Genomic DNA, 19,620 nt, shown 5'->3' on the forward strand with positions numbered 1-19,620 from the left:
GGGAAGGTCTGAAAGCCTGCATCCGAGCGGTACTCACTGCGATCCAGCCTGCTGCATTTCTCCTCAGAGAAGAGAGGGAACAGCTGCCTGGAGCAGCAAACTCTGCCCAGCCAGCCAAATCCTGCCACCTGCACATGCGCCAGAGCAGCCCTCGGACCACAAGGGAGGAAGGGAGGGAGAGGAAGGGAGGGAAGCTCACATCTTCCTGAACATATGCGACCCACCGCCCCCACCACAGCAAAGCATGTGTTTCTTCCAGTGAAAGTAAATTACCTGAGTCAGCTGAACTGAGAACCCTACGACAAACCTTGCCCATGTTCGGCAATGCCTTCTGGGTGACTATTCCTAATGAAATCAATAGACTGGTTGGGGGCTTAGCAAATACACCCACAGCGGGGACTGCAAGCCTCTCTTACATCTGGGCACGGGCTGCCTGGACCGTAGGGAAGAGCCGCATCATCCCCCACCCTACAACAACCAGCAACGTGCAGAACAGGGTGGGGGGAGCACACCGTAACTCGTTACTACCAGCATTAGCTGTAAGACGCTCCCCACCCAGAAATAAAGGGCACACGAGGAATGACCTGTGCTTCTGCACTCTCAGGCGACATTTCTCTTTCCTGCCACCTCCTAGGTATAAAGGCACATCCTCGCCCAAGAGCAGTAACTGCGGCATTACACCACTCAGCATGGATACGAGCAGCTTGCTCTAGCTCCTGCTAAACTGAAGTCACTCATCTCCTAAATAGCAGCAATTGCTAAGTACCATACTTTTCAAACGAGAAGAAAAGCTGAGCACTTCTTTCCTTTCCATTTTTGGAACTGTACTGTAATCCGTGCAGCTACAGAGCTGCAGCTGACACCACATCACCCTTTGCAATGACCGGAGTAAGCAGCAAAAATATCCACTGAATTTTTGGAGTATCAGTCACGACATTCCCCTCTCCCCTATGCCCACAGCATCTGTAATCTTGCTTCCAAATCCTGAAACACAATTAGAAACCTTCCCTGGCTTAAAATCTTCTTACTTAAGCACCTGAACTTTTAATTGTGCTTTGCTGATACAGTTTAAAGATATATGGAAATTCTGCCAGATGTCCACGGCTAGCAGATCAGCTGAGGAACAATTCAGTCTCAGGGACTTGAGCCTAATTACCCTCCTCCCTCATGCACAATTACATATTTAACTACACCAGACTAGACCTTACATGCTGCCGAACAGAACAGCATGAAGCTCTGAAATAAGATTTCATCTTTTTTCCTTTGTGCAGCCTTACTTCAGTAGGAATGAAGATGCAGATGAGCTGAAAAGTATTTCTTTTCTAAAGCACATGCCTTTTTTCTACTGTCCAGTGAGCAGCAAATGGAATAAATTACATATACATTATAGCAAGACACATGAGGACTAGGTGGGATTTTTGTTGTTTCTTGCGGTTATTATCCTGGGTACCTTTAGATGAATATGCAATCAGAATAGAAATCTTTACCAGGAGAACAAAATTAGGATACATTGTGCTATAAGCAGTCAAGTTTTAGTGCATTTTCAATCCAGTTATTACCATCTGAATAAGTGCTTTCAGAAGCATTGAACAGAATGCTGCTTTCTTCAGTGTAACTTTTGGTTGAAAACACAAATTTTTTAAAGAAACTGCTGAATTTCCTACCCAGACCATTCTTTTTAATGCACACTGAAAAGCTCCAGCCAATACTTGCATCCAAATATACCAACAGCAAAGTAGTTTTAAGACAATTTAAAGTAAGTACTTGAAGCACTCATATACCTTATACATTATTTAAATACACCCTAAAACCCAAATATTTCATAATCACTAACAACAATTTGGTACAAAGAATCCTGAAATTATATGCTACTTCCTATGTGTGTGAGATATTAATAACAGTAACCGACAGTTAATGACAACATAATAATTTAAGTGTGTTGACAATTATTGAACTGAACGCACTTCAGAGAAATGTAAATGCCAGAGGAGAGCAGCTACAGCTCCATGACTAATGTGTGCCCTGGATTCTGACCATCAGCTTTGCTATTTCAGTTTTGTGACCTAAATCTCCCTCCCCTACCAGAAAGAAACAAAAAACCCAAACAAGAAATGTCTTACTTGTTCTGCCTTCTCCGGTGGTTTTCTGTCTGCCTGCAAAAACTGGCAGTTTTCTCTCGCCAGCTTCTGGACCAGCTCAATCCGTCCGATGTCATCTCTTCCCTGAAGCTTGCACAAAACCCCTGCCTTAAGGGTGGGAGAAAGAGCAAACAGATACTTAAATCCACAATCCCAGGACATGACACCGCCACAAATTTCAACCTTAAAAGAAACGCATCTGTTTTCTCATATTTGCGGTACTTCGGTGCCGCTTGCTGAACACAAACAAGTCGCTGCCTCCTGGGAAACAACTGGAGAGGAGCTGAGGCACATCCGAATCTCCAAATGTATCTACTTTGGAGGAACGAAGGCAGGGCTAACTAAATCAACCGCTCCTCTGAGTGTGACTATCAGATACGCTGTGTTTTATTTGTTCCTGTCAGCCTGTTTCCTGTTACATAAGAGAACAAGAGCAAGAGGTTAAAAACTCATGGGAAAGTTAGCCAGGAACAGCCCTGGAAAAAGAATGAAGCGCAACACAAGGCACTCCTAAAAATAACAGGCTACAACTCCCCCTGCTCCAGCTCCAACCATTTTTCACGTATGCAAGCTGTAAGAGACAGTTGTGCCACGTTTATTTATTCTGTAAATAACAAATCAATATCTCCTGATTTTGAAGAAAATGAGATTTGCTTTAAAAGCTATGTTAGAACCATTTTTTTGGCTAATATTCTGCCAGTTATTCAAGCTATGCTGATAGTGTTTTGTCATAACATTCAGCACTGCTTGTTTTATAAGAATGCCGTATATACATAAAGACGGATTCATGCTTGCATACAGGCCTACCAGACCCATCACAAAGTTAGCTGATGAGGGCTAAATTGCTGCCTGCAAAGTCAGTGACTAATATCACTATCCATGATGCGGTAGTGGATATAGCCTCTGCGTAACTGAGACCTGGCTTGATGATACCGCACAGCTTTTATTAGCCCAGGTGTTTCCTGATGGGAACAGCATATGCCTTGGGAGGGCCAGGCATATGGCATGGCTATGGTATTGCCACATGACTTTAAAGACAATCTGCAAACAAACTTTTTTCCCCACTTCCTCTACCCTTTTCTTTCTGCTGTTCATCCTGAGTTTAACTGAATCGGTGTCTGCTCCAAAATTCATAAAACATCTTGAGTCAGGACCAAAAGCCAGGGATGCCCTGGTCGCTAACCTGTAGTGCCATGCAGGCTTCATTCCTTTGGCCTTGAGAAACTCCTGCCCATGACAGCTGAAGGTGTGAAAGTGCCCACCCAAACCATCCTACAGTCCGCTGTTTTCTCGAAGGAAGAGGGAAATGTGGGTTAAGGTTTCTTCAGCTGAGGAGGGTAAAAAATCTATTTTCTGAATAAGTGCTTTAACACTGATGGAAAAAACGAGGTTCCACAACCAAATCCAAAGAGTCAACCTTAACGAATTATTTGAAGGAAATTTTTACATGCCTACATTCCTCCAGTCTGGATGAAGGCATCTCCTCAAAAGCCTGCATCAGGCACTTGTGCTCTGGAGAAGGAAAGAATTTCAGATACAGCCTGTGCTTTGCACGTCCTGTGCTTAGTCCCCAGCCTCCTGAGGCACCCAGCTTTCCCATGTAAGGAACCTACCCACTGGTTTGAAGGTCAGAAATCCCCCAAGAAAATAAGGAATTGCAGTGCTTAACCTGAAGAACCTTACATTTTCTACGAGATTAGCTCCTGATCTTCTAAATCGAGGACATGGATTTATAAACCAGTTCTGACACACAGTTATCACCTGCAGATCAGAAGTGAGACTGATTTTATCAAATGTGGAGCAATATATTGAACTAGTTGTCCCGACTCTCTTTAATCAATAGAGAAAAAGAGGTACTTAGGAAATTTTTTTTTACTCTACCGTAGACATTTAAAAATGGTCAGATGAGTCGTTTCCTAAAATTCTTCTTTTTTCCCAGTAATTTACACAGGGAACCTAGGCAATTGTCACAGACTTGGCTGAGGTCAGATGTCTGCACTTCACAACACTTTGATGGCTTGGGGACATCAGCTAGAGCCAAACCTGCTTATTTCACGGCTTTGGGTTGCTTCTAGCAGAGATTATTACACCTGCGCGCTGTAATCCCCCCAGGCTTGTAGGCTAAGGACAACTCAAAGTGTAATGGCCTATTAGGGCTGTGGGACTATTCAGGCTTTGGGACTATAAAGATTGACAGCCTCTCTGGATCTGGGATCTTACTACTGTGGAAGGACTTTTCCCACCTTCATGTCATGCCCAGCCAAGTCAGACCATGACCTAAGAGTGGCATAGATGGTTACAAGTCCCTGTACTTCAGATGTCAGATGGACATCGGCAGAAATACAGTACTCACTCTGCTGATCAATAATATTTATTGATCTTGTGTATGAAGCAAAGTCCAATGGTTAAAACCACTTTTTTTTTTTTAAGCTGAGGGACGGGGATTTCACTTTTGGGGGGGGGGGACCAACTGGCTTCAGTATGCTCAAGTGGAAGAAACATCCCAGAGAAGGACAACTTTTTGAACACATGGGCCTCGCTCTCTTTCACCCCTTGCCCTGTGTTCAGGCAGAGCAGATTATTGCTTTCTGCATGGATGAGCACCCCAGGGAAAAAGTAACTCTAGATGCAAACCCATTACCCCTGCCACAAATACCGTCTGTATTCAAATTGGCAATTTCATTAAAGAATCATATTGTCCCGTTTCAAATAACCACCAAGAAGAAATCTTACATTTTAACATGTCCCCTCCTCCCCAACTGTTCTTTAATTTAAAGAATTACAGAGAACGTGAAAAAAATACTTATTTTATTGGGTTTCCAGAGGATAAAAGGCCAACTAAAAATTTTCTGGGCGGGCTAAGGTATTATCAAGTTAGATATACATGCTTGGCTCTGGGAGTAAAGAATGCACTTGAAATACAAAAGGCTAAACGTGCTTTTTCGTTATTAAGAAGAAGAATACGAATCCCTCACTTTTGATTCTGATTTCTTCAATTCTGCTGACTTTCCACTATAAATCTTTCTGCTAAATACTTCTAAGAAAGCATCCAGGTCAACTGATTAATTAATTGATGACAGCTTCTAAAAGCTGGTTGGGAAGATATTGTTAAGAGTCTCCTATTACTGGTCATTTTCACTTGTCAATATAAATTTAATTTTCAAGCAATACCTTTGAAGCTGTTGGGCAAAAGGGTAAAGGCAAGCCACCCTACTTGCAAAGTGCAATTTCAAGTTGTATTTTGTGCGGGCACACACCCTCCAAAATCCCACATGCCCAAATGTCGATGCTTAGTCCTCTAATTCAGGTAAACCAACAGAGATACAAGTACTAACTTAGGTGAAGGTGAAAATCACAAAGTTGCATATTTTAACTGGCTTTAATTTAATGAATGATAAAAGAATGAAGGAGCTTTATAGTAAGGCTTTACTACCATTCACAGCACAAAATTACTATAATTAAAGGTGTTTATGCAATATTTGAAATGAAATAAAAAAGTTTAATGGGAAGGAAAGTAAATTAGTCACTACTGAGGTTGGAAAAGCAACACATTTTCTGTTTCAGCACATCCATTGGAAAATATTCCCCTCTGCAAAGGCCATAAATGAATATACTAGCAGTGGCATGGAGGTGAATTAAGACAGCCCAAGGCAGACAGGATGGGATTTTTTATTTACATTGTTTACAGCATGCTCTCTTTTAAAAATCCCTGTACAGAATTTTTTCCACACTTTTACCAGTTTTGTCAACTAACTCCAATGTAAGTCAAGCCTCCGTCCCGCAGAGCGGTGTTTAGAGCAGGCACCACACCCTTCACTGCTAACACTCTGCTAACAGAAGAGGTTTGTGGTGGTTTGGTTTTTTTCCACTGCACCTCTGTCTCCTTCAGTGTCTGGTGGAAACAACGTAATTATTATAGGCTTCACCTTTGATCGACCTGAAAACTTAAAACTATATGCCACTGCCTCAAAAGATCATTAGGTTTGCTCCAGTCACATGCACAGTTGCACTAAAGCGAAAAAAAAAATCATTCACACCCTTAAACCAAACTGTATTCGGTGTTCGCAGGACGTCGTTTTTATGGCACTGACAAACAAACTGGAGCAAGAGCTGCTTTGATAATGCTCCTGCTCTCTTCCCAGTTGGGCACTTAACACTTCCGTTAACTGCTCACTTAATAGTTTAATTTTAAATGCATTTTAAATTCTTTCAAATTTTAGAAGCTGGTTTCCAGCCAAATAAAAGCTGAGCAAATCAATATCGCAATAATAAATTCTTATGGCTTTTTATAATCTGCCCATGTAATCTTACTAGCTGACTACTTAGGAGCTTTGAGCACACGCCGTAGTCTTTCATTTTACATCTCTGACATAAATGTGAACAAGCATTTTCAAAAAAATGATAACATTTTCAAAAAATAATAACAACTACAACAATCAAGTAGAACTGAGCATATATGAAACCCAAAAAAGAAAACAGAAAGCCAGATTTTTTGTGCAGTGAGGTCAGTATTTCCCCCTGGGTCTTTTCTATACCTCTGCAATGCACAGCTGAGCTCTGGAAGACTGATCCTCAACCCCACATTGATGTGAATTAGGAATCAAAGTCAGGTAACAAAATTTTCACACATTAGGGCTCCTACTTAAGAAAAGAGCAGGCCGTTTCTGAACATCTTGCTCGAGCATTACGCTGAAGAGTATGCTAGAAAAGCCCAGCTACACACTGATGCAGTAGGCGTATCCGCATGGTCCCCAACTCTTCTGCCTGCAGTCTCCAGGTGTCTGCCACGGCCCAGGTCTGCTACCAGAGCTGCCTACAGCCCCTCCTGGCATCTCTGTGGTCGAGACAGCCCCTACCTTTAGAAAGATATAGGTACTGCTGACCCCGCTACATGGCTTGTACCCCGTCAGCGAGGCTTGCTCACAGACATCGGTGCAAATCCTGTCTTTCTTGCACACAGCTTTTTAGCGGGCAAGGTGTTAGGAGATAAATCAGAGACAGGAACTGCAAGTTGCCTATACAGGAAGGAGAAAAGGCGGCAACTGGTGGGAAACAAGATTTTCAAGAAGAGTAAAGGAAAAAAAAACAGTCAAGACTGGGAGAAATAAATTTTAAGTTAAAAGCAATAATCAGTACCAATACAATATAGTTGCACACTTGCACAGTTTGAATGCATGCACTGAATGATTGAATGAACTGGATATTAATCAAAAAAGTTTCACAGAATTAAAAAGGGTAAGCAACTCCACAATAAAATACTCTAAAATGCAGTTAAGTTTCTTCTGAGCAGTATCTAGAAGTATGCTTTAGTTGTAAATGAGGGCAGTTAGGGAAGGAAAGAAAAAGGTTGTCGCTTACATTAGCGTGTCTAATAAGTATCCTCATTTCATTGCATGTCTACTTACAGTGATTATAATTCAATCAAAATATCACATGCCCTTGCCTCCTAAAACACATCTCATTTTATTTTCACATCTGGTATATGCTATGTGTATTATCTAAAAAGAGCAAAGAGAGAGTTCAAGAATGCTGTCCAATTTCAACATCATGGGATTCATTCCCAGGGTAATCATCAATCTTATTCTAAATAGTCACATAAGACAAGATCCAGCAGACTTTCTCCTTACTACGGGCTCCCTATGCAGAAATTGAGGAAAATCCATTTCCCAGAGCTACTGAAAGCAGATCCTTCAACTAGTAGATCTGAAAAAGTCCCTGAGATGCCATTAATCTTGCACATTTACCTGAGCAGCAGAGGTATCCTTGAGCTCTTCTAGTCCTCTTATTTCTTGACTGCTGTTTTCTTCATTTTGATGAATTGCTAAAATAAGAAAGAGGGAATGTATTGGAAGCAGGCAGATTCAAATCACAAGAAGCAGCATGGCCCAGTTTAGATCAAATAGAATGACCATTCAAGAAACCTCGTTCCAAGTTCAGCTTTCTAGTTAACTCATCGAGTGGTTTTGGTCAAATCCTATGGGGTATACCTTATTGGGTTTGGACAAATCCTAAATAGGGTATACCTTATTTTTCCCAGGCAGTAAAATGCAATACTAAATAGTTATATTCCTGATACTGTTAGTCCTGATAAAACGGTGACATTTAAGGAAACTCCACTTTTCCATTCATTATAACAAGACCTGATGACTCATAAAGAATAAAAAAAAAAATCAGACAACCCTTTATTTTCATTATATTGCAGAAGGTCAATTCAGACTAAACAAAATAAGCAGATTTATCCCTCATCTCAGCTTTGGAAAATTCTTTGTAAGCAAAGTGATCTCAGTCTTTACAAACACCACCACTATCCATGAAAGTCATCTCCGGAAATAAATGGTAGCAGAAGATGTTCTATTGAAGGTTATTTGCTGCTGGCGCAATAAGAGAAACCAGTAACTTAGCTCAATTAACATTGCTTAACACCAGCGAGTTTTGCCAGACTTTAAATAAAAAAGGTTTGGATCAAACATAAGCTCTGGATGGGTTGAAACCAGAGTTATCAGTTTACCTAACTACAGAAACAAGGACCACTTTTGAAGAGACACATCAGACTTCCGTATTGCAAACAGCTACATCTATAAGTAGTTTTACTACCTATAGCCCAAGATATCCTTCCAGTCAACACGCCCACCAACTGTATTTTTGTGGGACATTAAGCCCTCAGCCATTCTGAAATGTGACACATGGCAGGTCAGACCCGATGAAACACATGAGAAGTGACTTTACCTTATACCGTACTCATTTACTTACAAGCACCATACTCAAATATCATTGATCTGGTGTACACATCGAATGATTTGCCAGTGTAGCGGTAGCAGTTGTGACAACAAAAGCATCCTTGAAGCGGTACAGCTGGCAAATCCATTTCCTGAACAACACCAGGCTCATGGCTCTGACGGATGGGCAGGAGGATTCAGCTTCTGTGCTTCCTCCTGTCCACCTCCTCTCTCCTTCACTCCTGGGTACCTGAGCTGGTCGTCAGGCTGCGCCTGAACTGCCACAGCTCACAGCACTGTTTTCAGACAAGGATCACCAGTCCCGTTTTGCCTTAAAACTGTGTCTGTGAGCTGAGGCAGCCCAGGATTTGATTGATGAACAGATCGGCTGTAGAGGTAGCGGTACTACCTTCATCAGCCACCCTCACGTAAGCTCTCCTCAATCCTCAGCCTGAATCTTTAGACATACAACCAGGTTAGCATGGCTGAGCTAATACGTGTGAAGTGAGCCATGAGGTCTCACTTGGTGTGTCTGCGTGGGTGCTCTGGGTCTGCTGCAGAAAAAGCAGTCTAACCTTTAGGCAGCATCGAGCAACTTAAAAGTAACTTTAGACTGTTCTTGACCTCTAAAATAAAGCATATGGATTTATTTTGGTTTTACTGCAGGATTTCTGCTGATATTGCTATGCCATAAAGGGTATAATTCTTCTTTCCTCCCCCACAGTTATACTATCAAAAAAAAAAAAAAAGTAATAAAAATGTAATTATAAAAGGGAAAAAAAAATCATTTTTTCAATACAGTTTATTCCATTCAGGGATCTTTTTAAATCCATTATCAAAGGAAAACAGAGGTCTGGTACAAATCTTCACTAGTGGGTTTGCTGATGTCACTTTACCAGCCAACCTCTGAAATTCAAGGTGAATGCTGAAAACACAGGGTCAATCTATAGCTATATCAGAAAGCATGTATAATGGGGGTTAAATCCCAGCAGCATTTAAAGCTAGGCAAAATCAAAATGTGCATGGGACATTGTGGTATATCTCTGCCCCGGGTTGGAAAAGTAGCGACCCAATGAAGCAGTAACCAGAGCGATTGCCTCAACAGCCCCGTGTGGCTCCTGCTTTCCTAGTGCAGGTCAGGGCTTCCCAAGGCAACCCGCTCCACCCAGCCCGGCTTGGGGCTCTGTGCAGTCCCTTCCCTTGTAACCCGCCTCCCAGCCTTCCTCCCCAAACAGCTGCCTCATCCTTTTTCACACTCCTACACGTGCGTGACCCCGTTCTACCTGCTGCCGCTGCGGGGGACACACAGCGTTCAGAACATCCATTTGCCGAATGCTATTCAGAACAACCAGCATGAGCTGGGAACGTTGCAATGCCAGGAGGCATTAACGAATGCTAAAAAATGGTTGTTTGAGCAATTGCAAATCGCTTAAGCCTGTGGCTGCGTTAGCAGAAACACAACATTTCCCCAACTCTCCTTTCAATTTTCTGATTTCTCCTAAAATCAATTTGCTGTAGCCACTGATGGGCAAAATATCCCCACAGACGCTGGCTATTAATCACAGCATTTAAAGGAATGGCACCTTGCTAGTAACAAGACCACAGGTCCAGGTTTAAGTGATTTACATTGATCCAGCCAGCTTTTCCGACAAGCCTGAGCAGATGGGCGCTCCACAAACAGCTGTGCCAGGGGAAAAGGTTGGTGGCTGCCAACCGGCTTCTTGTCACCAGCCTCTGTTAACAACTGTCCCCTTCCCTGCCCAGTGCCAGGGCAAGCACCCCAGAGCATCTTCAAGCAAAGCAAACAGGCGGACCTTAGAGGAGCAGCATGCTGTTGCTAACCTGGCTGGGCTGGCAGATTAGCGAGGGGATTGTATCTGGCTGGGGAGCTAGTGACAAGCAGCAAACACCCAGGGCTGAGAGCAGTAATATCTTTTACCTGGCAAAAAAAAAAAGAGGGTACATGTCCACAACCCCAACGGATACAGGTATCCTTGGGTGTTGAACAATTTTAGCATGAACAATTTTAAAGATGATGAGAAAACGACCTCGGTTTAGATGTACCCTAAGTGAACAGCTTAAAAAAAAAAAGCTGTTTTTATCAGCAATTTCACAGCTCAACTCTAAAAGAGCTAAAAAAGTTCATAATCAAAACCCAGCTCTCCTTGGCTTCAGTGTTGTTTAGACTGTGTAAGGAATGTAGAAAAGAACCAGTAAATATTTTCTTAAAGGAAAAGAAAAAATGCCAGGCCTCATACTGACGTCCTCGCAGCCCTCTTGGGAGAGAGGGAGCAGCCGGCCTCTTTTTCATGAAATTTCCATCATAAACTTGATTTTTGTGTCCTCTCTGCCTCTTATCCAAACACATAAGAACCAGCCACGATTTGAACCCCTTTAACCCAGGGAGCAATGTTCAAGGAATCCCACCATCTCATACATTTTTTTCCATCGCAAAAACATAGTCCCTTGAAAGCTGAAGTGGCCACACGGACAAATAACAACCCTTAATTATATTTGCTTGGTTTCTGTATGAAAACGTTACTACATGTTTTGTCTATAAAATACAGAAAAACCACGAATCTCTTAAAATATTCCAGTGTATTTAGAAATTTAAGTTCACAGGGGTCATCACACACATTGAAGAAACCTATCGCTGTATTTCTATACACAGTGTGTCTCCTAACCCCGTGACAACTCACAGACACCCCCTTGAATTGGCCCAGGCGCTGCCCTCGGGCTCTTGTGCAAGCAATACAAGTTCTGTCATAAAATGTAAGAATTCAAGGATAATTTCCCACTTACTGTCAATTGGCCTTTTGTTTTTTAATAAAAAGGCTTGACGTTGCAAATTCAACCGTAGGAAAAGTGAGCGGAAGGTTAGGGTGGGATGGGAAAGTATTTCCCAGGCGAGTGTTGATTCTGGGACAGTTCCCTAAAATTGTAGCATGTACATACAAAAAAGCTGTGAACTTTGGAGCTGGGCCAAACCCTTCCTTCTCCGCCAGCATAAACCCGGCTTTTCTCCTTGATACGAATACCCCAGCACGTCTCACAAAGCAGCAACACCAGGCAAAGTAAAGGTGGTTTACCCTCAGCTATATGTATCTATTTAATGTTATGTCTGAGTTCAGGCTTGAGACCTGTGACAGAAAAAAAATACAGACAGCAAACAAACATAGAGTGACCAATTCCCTTTACTACCTGCAGCATTTCTCCTCTGTTGGAGGAGAGGTCACCATGAATGAAAGAAAAAGATATTAAATGAGCATTAGCTTGCTAACGTGCAGTTCAAATGTGTCCATTTGCAAATTAGCCTAGGGAATTCAGGATGTTGATTTTTTTATCGTCACTTAAGGATCACAAGGCCATCATCTGATCTGAGTTCCTTGTGCCCCCATGGACCAAAGCTGAGATTCTGCTAGCAGATTCTTCTGTAAACTAATGTTGGAACAGAGAATTCTTGCGGGGGAGAGCCTTGTTCTTTAGTAATCCCATTTCAGCTCATTAAATCAGCAGAAAAAATAACAAAGAAATAAGAAACAAAAGTAAATTATTTTGTACTAGCTACCTCAGCAGAATCAGCCATCACACGGGGGTGTGAAGGGAGAGGGAACATAACCATTGCTCACGCTGGAACCGAGCACATCCTTTGTGTCATCATTACTCCCCCGCTTTTAATGCCATGCCACAAAGTTTAAAGTAGATTTAAGCCACTGGAAGGGATTTGTCTTTCTGAGCAGCATGGAGCATTACAGGCATGCTAAAGAGCTCACCTTAGCTAGACAGACTGGCACACAGTGAGGGTCACAACAGCCACTTGCAGCACTATGGACCTTCTCCTGCCTATGGAAGAATCGTGCCAGGGTTACCCACAGAGCAGTGCCTCCACAATACACTGTTCTGTACGGCCCCAAACTGAAGGTAAATTAATTACGTTTGATGAGTAAGATTTTAAAAAGTCACATAATACAATGCTCATTATGTCATTTTAATACTTTGTCTTATTCAAAATAGCAGAATCTTTACCCAGTGGAAAGTGGAAAGGACAGTTAAAAAAATAATCCACACACAAACCAACTCCTGGAACCCACAGCCCTGCAATCTTCCCAGAGGCTTTGCTGTATTGTGCTTTCTTCCTTTTCTATAAATGAAGTTTCTTCTTTCTACCCCTTCTGGCTGCAAAGATAACCTTCACAACACAAACCAAGGCACTAGCGTCATTCTGCTGCTGCAGCCAGCCAGACTGGAACAATAACACCAGGAGAGGTGTGAACTTCCTCCCTTTGGCTTAATAGGGTGTCAACTTTGAAAGCTGATTATTTAAATACTTAAGAGAGGACTGCCGTCACAGTTAACCGTTTTGCTCCTGAAGAACAGGCTGGGACATCTGTCCATCCGTAAGCGACTCACTCTGGGTGGCAGCCACATGGCCATTCCAGGACAGAAAGCCAGCTTAGCTACCCATCACTGCTGCCTGTCCCACACCTCCTGTACTTACTATTCCCTCTCTGTACTACCGTAAAGCATTTGGGGTTTGTGGATTGGCAAAGGATTACTTTTAACCTGGCTTGGTTTGATGACCTGGTTGAGAACCAAGCCCCCAGGCAGCAGGCAGGGCAGGGGACAGGGCACCCTGCAAGCCGGCGTTGCTGGCTTGTGCCGCACAACTCCAGCTTCAGCCCTCGAGCTTGCTGTGAAGTCCAACTGCGGGACGAGGATTGCCTGCCTTTTGGGAGCGGGGAGCCCATAAACGTCGCCCTTGGCAGACATGCAGTTTACCTCTGCGCTGCCCTAGGGCTGCTCCCAAGACTGAACTTGCTTAGCACGTCGCAAACCCTCAGGCATAACCTCGGGAGCAGCCCGAGCGTGCGGGATCCCAGCTGCACAAACACTGCACGGGCTGGATGAGGAGTTCACCGTCCCCACAGCTGCTCCAGAGGCAGCTCTGCTCGCCATACAAAGCTCGGTCACCCCTTAGGCTACGTCCCTCATGTTTTCAGTGATGCTCCTTCGTTTCAAATGAGGGTGTTCATTTATTATTTAGTGTTGTTCTTTAACCTGCTAACATCCTAGAACATCAAACCACTCTGCCCTTCAATATTTCCAGTACAGTGTGATCAAAATTCATACATGCATCTCTTTTTTCTAGCCAGTAAGCAAAAGGCACTTATGTGCCCTCTACAGATAGGAGACGCACACCACCTTGGAAGTGGTAAAGAGCCTACTTCTGAACAGAACAACTTTGTTTATTTGACAAGCCAACAGATTTTCACTGTCTCATCCCTGCTGGATGGTTATAGCCTGTTTTTCTGTCCCTGTCAAAGCATCACTGTTGAAAAGACCTCAGGAATCTGCAAGAATATTCCCTGGGGGAAGGCTCCAGTGCTCTGAATTGCCAGCAGCCTGCACCAGTTGATTTATTGTCAGCTGCTGGGAAGTTCACAACTTCTAGCATTCTTCTTATATCCCAAATTTTTTGAGAGGCATGTTTCTTTTCTAGTTTTTTTCAAAGGAAGTTGCTAGCATGAAGCTTTTCAGAAACAAACAGCAAAAAAGCATTTTTTTAAAATTACATCATTCTAAGCTAATTTCATGATTTTTGAAAACTTTATTGTTATTTTGAACAATGGAGCTTGTGGTCTCCCTTGTTACTCTTTGTGGAGGGTACACAGCGAGCTCTAGAGAGGCTGGTTACTATGGCAGCTCTGAGCTGTTTGACAATGTTATAATGTTTGCTGATGCTTATTAATTTATCAGAGTGGAAAAAAATGAATAGCTCATACTGATACCACTGGGGAAACTAAAAGCCAGATCCTCTAGCTTACATAAGGCACTAGCGCTGAGCGGTGGAAAGGAAGATGAGCAGCAAGTAAACGCTTTACAAACCTCAGATTTGGGGACCATTTTAAGCCAGACCAGGTCCTCATGCATACTCCAATATTTTCCAAGTCCTACTTCCAAATTAAAGAGGGAAAACCAACAAGCACTGAATACTTCTGAAATTCCCAAAAGCTGCATATAAGAGACAGCGATAATCCCAGGAATAAAACCCTCCAACTGAGAATTGGTTCCTTATTTACCATGAAACTGTAATCTTTTCCCAGAAATTACTGAAAAGAGAAAGCTTTTTAAGCTCATCCTTAACATGTTTCCTTTTATTAGCAATACAAAAATTGCCTTTGAGCTTTCTCATTCCTTCCCACTATTTCTGCATATATATATGCAAATTAGTGTACAGATTTCCCTTCACTGAGTACACTACATATCTCTGAAACAGTTGGCAGGCCCCTAGGGGGGGTGTTGCCCCGACAGCTGTGCAATCAGCTGAGTAAATCAGCTAATTAAAGAAACAAAGAAAATGCAAAAATTATTAAAGACAGACTCCCGCTTACAGCATTGTTCAGCACCTCTGTACCTAAAAAAGCACAGCAAGCATGGGATGGAATAAAGGTGCTTGTGAATTGGGGAATGAACTATTGCACAAGTGACAACGATGTCATTTTCTCTCAAACACTAATCTGAGATTCATGATATTTATGCTTTGTAGTTTAAATCAATTTAATATAAATTACTCCAGCATTTTATTTCATTTTAAAATGACAAAAGCATGAAATGTAATGTTGGTTTCATAACTGATTTCTGTATGTAAAAAATGGTCATTAACTTCTGCTTGACCTTAGGTGTAGAACTAATATTGAATTTGCACAGAGGGTACTCATTATGCTGGTCTAGTTTCCACGCAGAAAAATAAGTTCCCAAGGGTCCCAATGCTACAAGCCATTTCTCAGATCTCAAATAGGAAACAGAACTCCTGAAAATGATGCAAAAACATTTCCTCTCATTGCAGAGTTTATCAAAAGGAACAGATAACAGCAAGGGTAGGAATCTGCAATCTAAACAGAGCAAAGCCAGCATAGTAAGAAAGGAGGCTGACAGATGTAGATTTGGTCTTGCTGATCCACACACCATTAAGGCGCCGTTCCTTTCCACTGCATCTGAATGACCATAGGAAGGACAAACCTCAGTTTAAACGAGACTCAGGCCCGCCTACGTTATACAGCCATTGTAAATTAAAAAATGAGCATACCAAGTAAAGCCACCGATATTTCCCAACTCAGTCGGATTATGGCCAGGAGCCTTTGCTGCTATTCTTTTCACATTATCGTACAACTGGTTTTGTTAGGAAGTTCTGTTTATTTTATTTATCAGAACTGAAGCTTTTCATCTGGGTTTGAAGGCCCGTATTTCATCCAAGGTGGTGCTGCATTAGAAGAACATAATTTGTAAAACACCTCCGGCTAAACAAGGGAGGCATTTTTTAATAGATAATCAACTACTGTTGATTCATGTGGCCAGGGGAGTTTTGGTTTTCAATGCCTGGCACTTTGTGATACATACAAAGGAAAAGCTACATTTTATACCCACTTTGTGAACATATGAACTCATATAATTTTTTACCAAGGAGAAAAAAAGTGGAAAACAAGTTGCAAACACTGTAGGATTTCTACAGGAACAGACAAAAGCAGTGTTCTTTGTAGCAATAGCAGCTCAAGGAAAACCATTCGATGGCTGAATGCAGAAAGCTTTAACTTTTACCCAGTGCTTTCAGACATTCATTCCATGTGCATGATATTTAAAATTAAAAAAATCAAGTGGCAGTGAATGTATCTATAGCAGTGTTGCCTGAAATGAGATGTTGGAAGGGTGGAGAAGAGCCCATTAGATGATCGTAGGCACTGCTCTCTATTCCATGGAAATATCCTCCGCGCACGGCCAGGAAAGGAGCAGGAAACAAAACAGGCACTGCTCTCTAGTCCATGGAAATATCCTCCGGGCACGGCCAGGAAAGGAGCAGGAAACAAAAAGGACTCTGAATAAATAAATTCTGTGAACTCTCTGTAAGTGCCTCTCCCAAAGCACTAGAAACAAAACATTCACCTGGGAATTGTTTTTTTGCACAATTGCTGTCTATTCGACCTTACTATGCAATCCCTTTTTGCATATGTGCAAAACGTCTGTCACCTACACAGCTATTCCGCATTGCTCATTTCTTCTACGCGAGTGCCTTATAGATCACACAGAAAGAACTATGCCAGAAGTTCTGCCAACAATGCAAAAACCAGACCATAAGCTGCCAAAATCCCTCTCAGTGTAATTCCCACCAGAGAGCCCTTTGGAGCTCTTTTCCTTCTTTTTCCAAGGCTCAGAGTCCATTCTGCTTTACATCAGCTGTTGAATACACAAAGGCTGGTGAGGATAACTGTGTAGTCCATTCACTGATGTTGTCCAGGGCACTTCTCACCCCCAGCATCACCCAGGGTGGGCACAAAGCAGGTGGTCACCGATCCAGCCACGGCCCAGCAGAGCTGCGTGTATGTGTGGCACATAGTGCTCCTGACCGGCCAACACAATGCGCACCATTCCCCAGGACTAGAAGGGGTCTGATCCTATCCTTCTGAAGCACTGCCGGTTTCTTGGTATGCCTGATCTCAGAAATTATGGAAGAATCCCATGGGATGCAACAAGACACTGGTCCCTAGGGGTGGGCATTCCCTTCAATATGGCATAAAATGTTTAAAAAGGATTGCTTAAAGAAGCCAACATGATTCAACCCTTACTTCAAGGCATGAAATCCTTAAATCACAATGTCACTTTTAAAATATTCCTAGCTATGTTTTCAGGTGCAACTTTTATTTTGAACCACATTCCAACAGGCAGAAGAAAAGTAAAGATAAAGTTACCAAGACCTACCAGAAGACCTTTACTTTGAGTGGCTATGTCTCCAGGATGAATGCTATTAGTAACACTTGCAGAAGAACTCACATTCCACACATCTTGCTAAGTTCGACCCTTCCTTTAAAGAAGTGGATGCTTGGAGGAATTGAAAGTTGTAATGAAATAAGGTCTTACTTAAATCAAGTAAATAAACCCACTGAAAAGAGACTTAAGGGGAAACAGAAAAGCAGTAAGATCCTACAGATACTAACCTTTTCCCACCCTTCAAATTTTCTCAATTTTTCCACAAGAGAAAATGCACACCTCTCTGGCACATGACTGCCACTTCATTCTGCAAACAGGAGCGAGTTTTTTCATCCCTCTTTATGGCCTTTTTCAGTGGCATAAAATAAGCGATAATAAACTCTGCACGTTTTACACCAGAGAGATTGTATATCTGCAGGTTTACAAAACCTGTAAATTCAAAGGATACTTAATATGTTTGAGATTTAAACACACTACTGAACTGCTCCATTCTTGAATGACCTTTGATCATGTATTTGTAACCTCATTTTTCATGTATGTGCCCAAATCTATCCAAATTCGTAATGATTTCCATTGTCTACATAACAACTCTGTTCTACAAGTAAATAAAACCAATGACATAACATAGGGCATTCATATAGCACCAAATGACAAAGTTTTTGCTAATTACTGTGGAGTAAAGTTACCAAGAAGTCTAACAAGGATCTGTGCTACTTGGGGAAAAGGGCTGAATGGTAAAGATGCAGTTTCCTGAGTTAACTAAGCTGATAAAAAGACTTAATGCTGCCAAAAGGGTCTTACTGGGCTCCTTCCCACATCCCTCCACCTCCCCACCCTGATAAGAAGCTGCCACCCTCATTTAGTGCCAACTCCAGCACATGCTGCTGCAATGCTGCATGCTGCTCTGGCTGCCCCATCTCAAAAATAATATAATAGATGTGGCAAAGATGATCAGATTTAACAGAATAGATTTGGTATGAGGAATGACTAGCTATTTAGCCCGGAAATGAGACAACTCACAGGGGTATGACAGAGGTGCACAAAATCCCGAACAGTGTGATGATGAACTGGGAATGGATTATTCACCACTTTCCATCACCAAAGAGCTCTATCACAACAGAGTGAGGGTCATGGGGAACATGTTTAGAACAAACAAGAAAAAATACGCTTTCATATACCACACACATGAATTGTGGGACTCGCTGCCACAAGAGATGATAAAGGTCGGGAGTATAAGCAGGCTCAAAAAGCAATTTGATAAATTAATGGAGAAAAGGTCCACCAAGGGCTACCTAACACAACAGCGTGGGTACAGAAAAATCCCTCTAGCACAGACTGGTAGTTGCTCAGTACGCACATCAGAAGAAGGACTGGTTGTACTTGCTCTGTTTCTGTACTCTAAGCATCCCCACTCATCACTCACGGTAGGATCGGAGCTGGATGGACTTTTAACCTGACCCAGCCTGGCTGTTCTCATGTTTTTAACCAGGCTGACATTGCCTGGAGTGTGTTCGAGTCGAGTCACGCAATCAGTTCTGACAGCAGTGCTGTAGAGATGGCGCAGTGGCTGGGAAAAGGAATAGCTGTTCACAGCTTGCTTTTCATTCATGTCGGCAAAGCTCAAGCCCCAATGACTGCTTCATATTGAATCACCTGCCCTAAAATAAAAATACTAAGCCAATCACATAGGCAGTTAAGTCCTGACAGAAGCAATGCAAAAGAAAAGGGAAAGGCTGGATATGCGTACATATATGTCAGAATAGGGTGGAAGTAATCCAGAAGATCTCAAATGTAAAGTTAATACGTTGCAAAAGTCATATTATTATAAATAAAATGTAAAGTACCCATTTTTTAAAAAAATCAATAGAGCTTGTCAATTTAAGAATGGCATGACTAAAAAGTATCTAACTATATTGTGGAAACCTGAATATCATTCTTAAGAGGGAGCAAAACCACACACAAGCGCTAGGGCTTTTGTGGCTGGCCCGCCCTTCACACCCGGAGGG

General features: G+C 42.3%; 1 protein-coding gene across 1 annotated transcript in view; it reads right to left on the reverse strand.

Moving 5' to 3' along the window:
• Positions 1–2,120: 2,120 nt before the first annotated feature.
• Positions 2,121–19,620, reverse strand: part of LOC104078412 (rap guanine nucleotide exchange factor 5-like) — a gene marked incomplete at its 3' end in the record, with an annotated part of 39,368 nt that continues 21,868 nt past the window's right edge. Inside the window, exons 7-8 of the mRNA XM_009580047.1 lie at positions 7,883–7,959; positions 2,121–2,246 (exon numbers count right to left, since the gene is read on the reverse strand). Of these exons, the coding sequence (XP_009578342.1) occupies positions 2,121–2,246; positions 7,883–7,959 (203 nt within the window). The remainder of the gene's footprint in view (positions 2,247–7,882; positions 7,960–19,620) is intronic.

Source organism: Fulmarus glacialis, unplaced genomic scaffold (genome assembly GCF_000690835.1).
Source record: "Fulmarus glacialis isolate BGI_N327 unplaced genomic scaffold, ASM69083v1 scaffold606, whole genome shotgun sequence".
Classification (NCBI taxonomy): Eukaryota; Metazoa; Chordata; class Aves; order Procellariiformes; family Procellariidae; genus Fulmarus; species Fulmarus glacialis.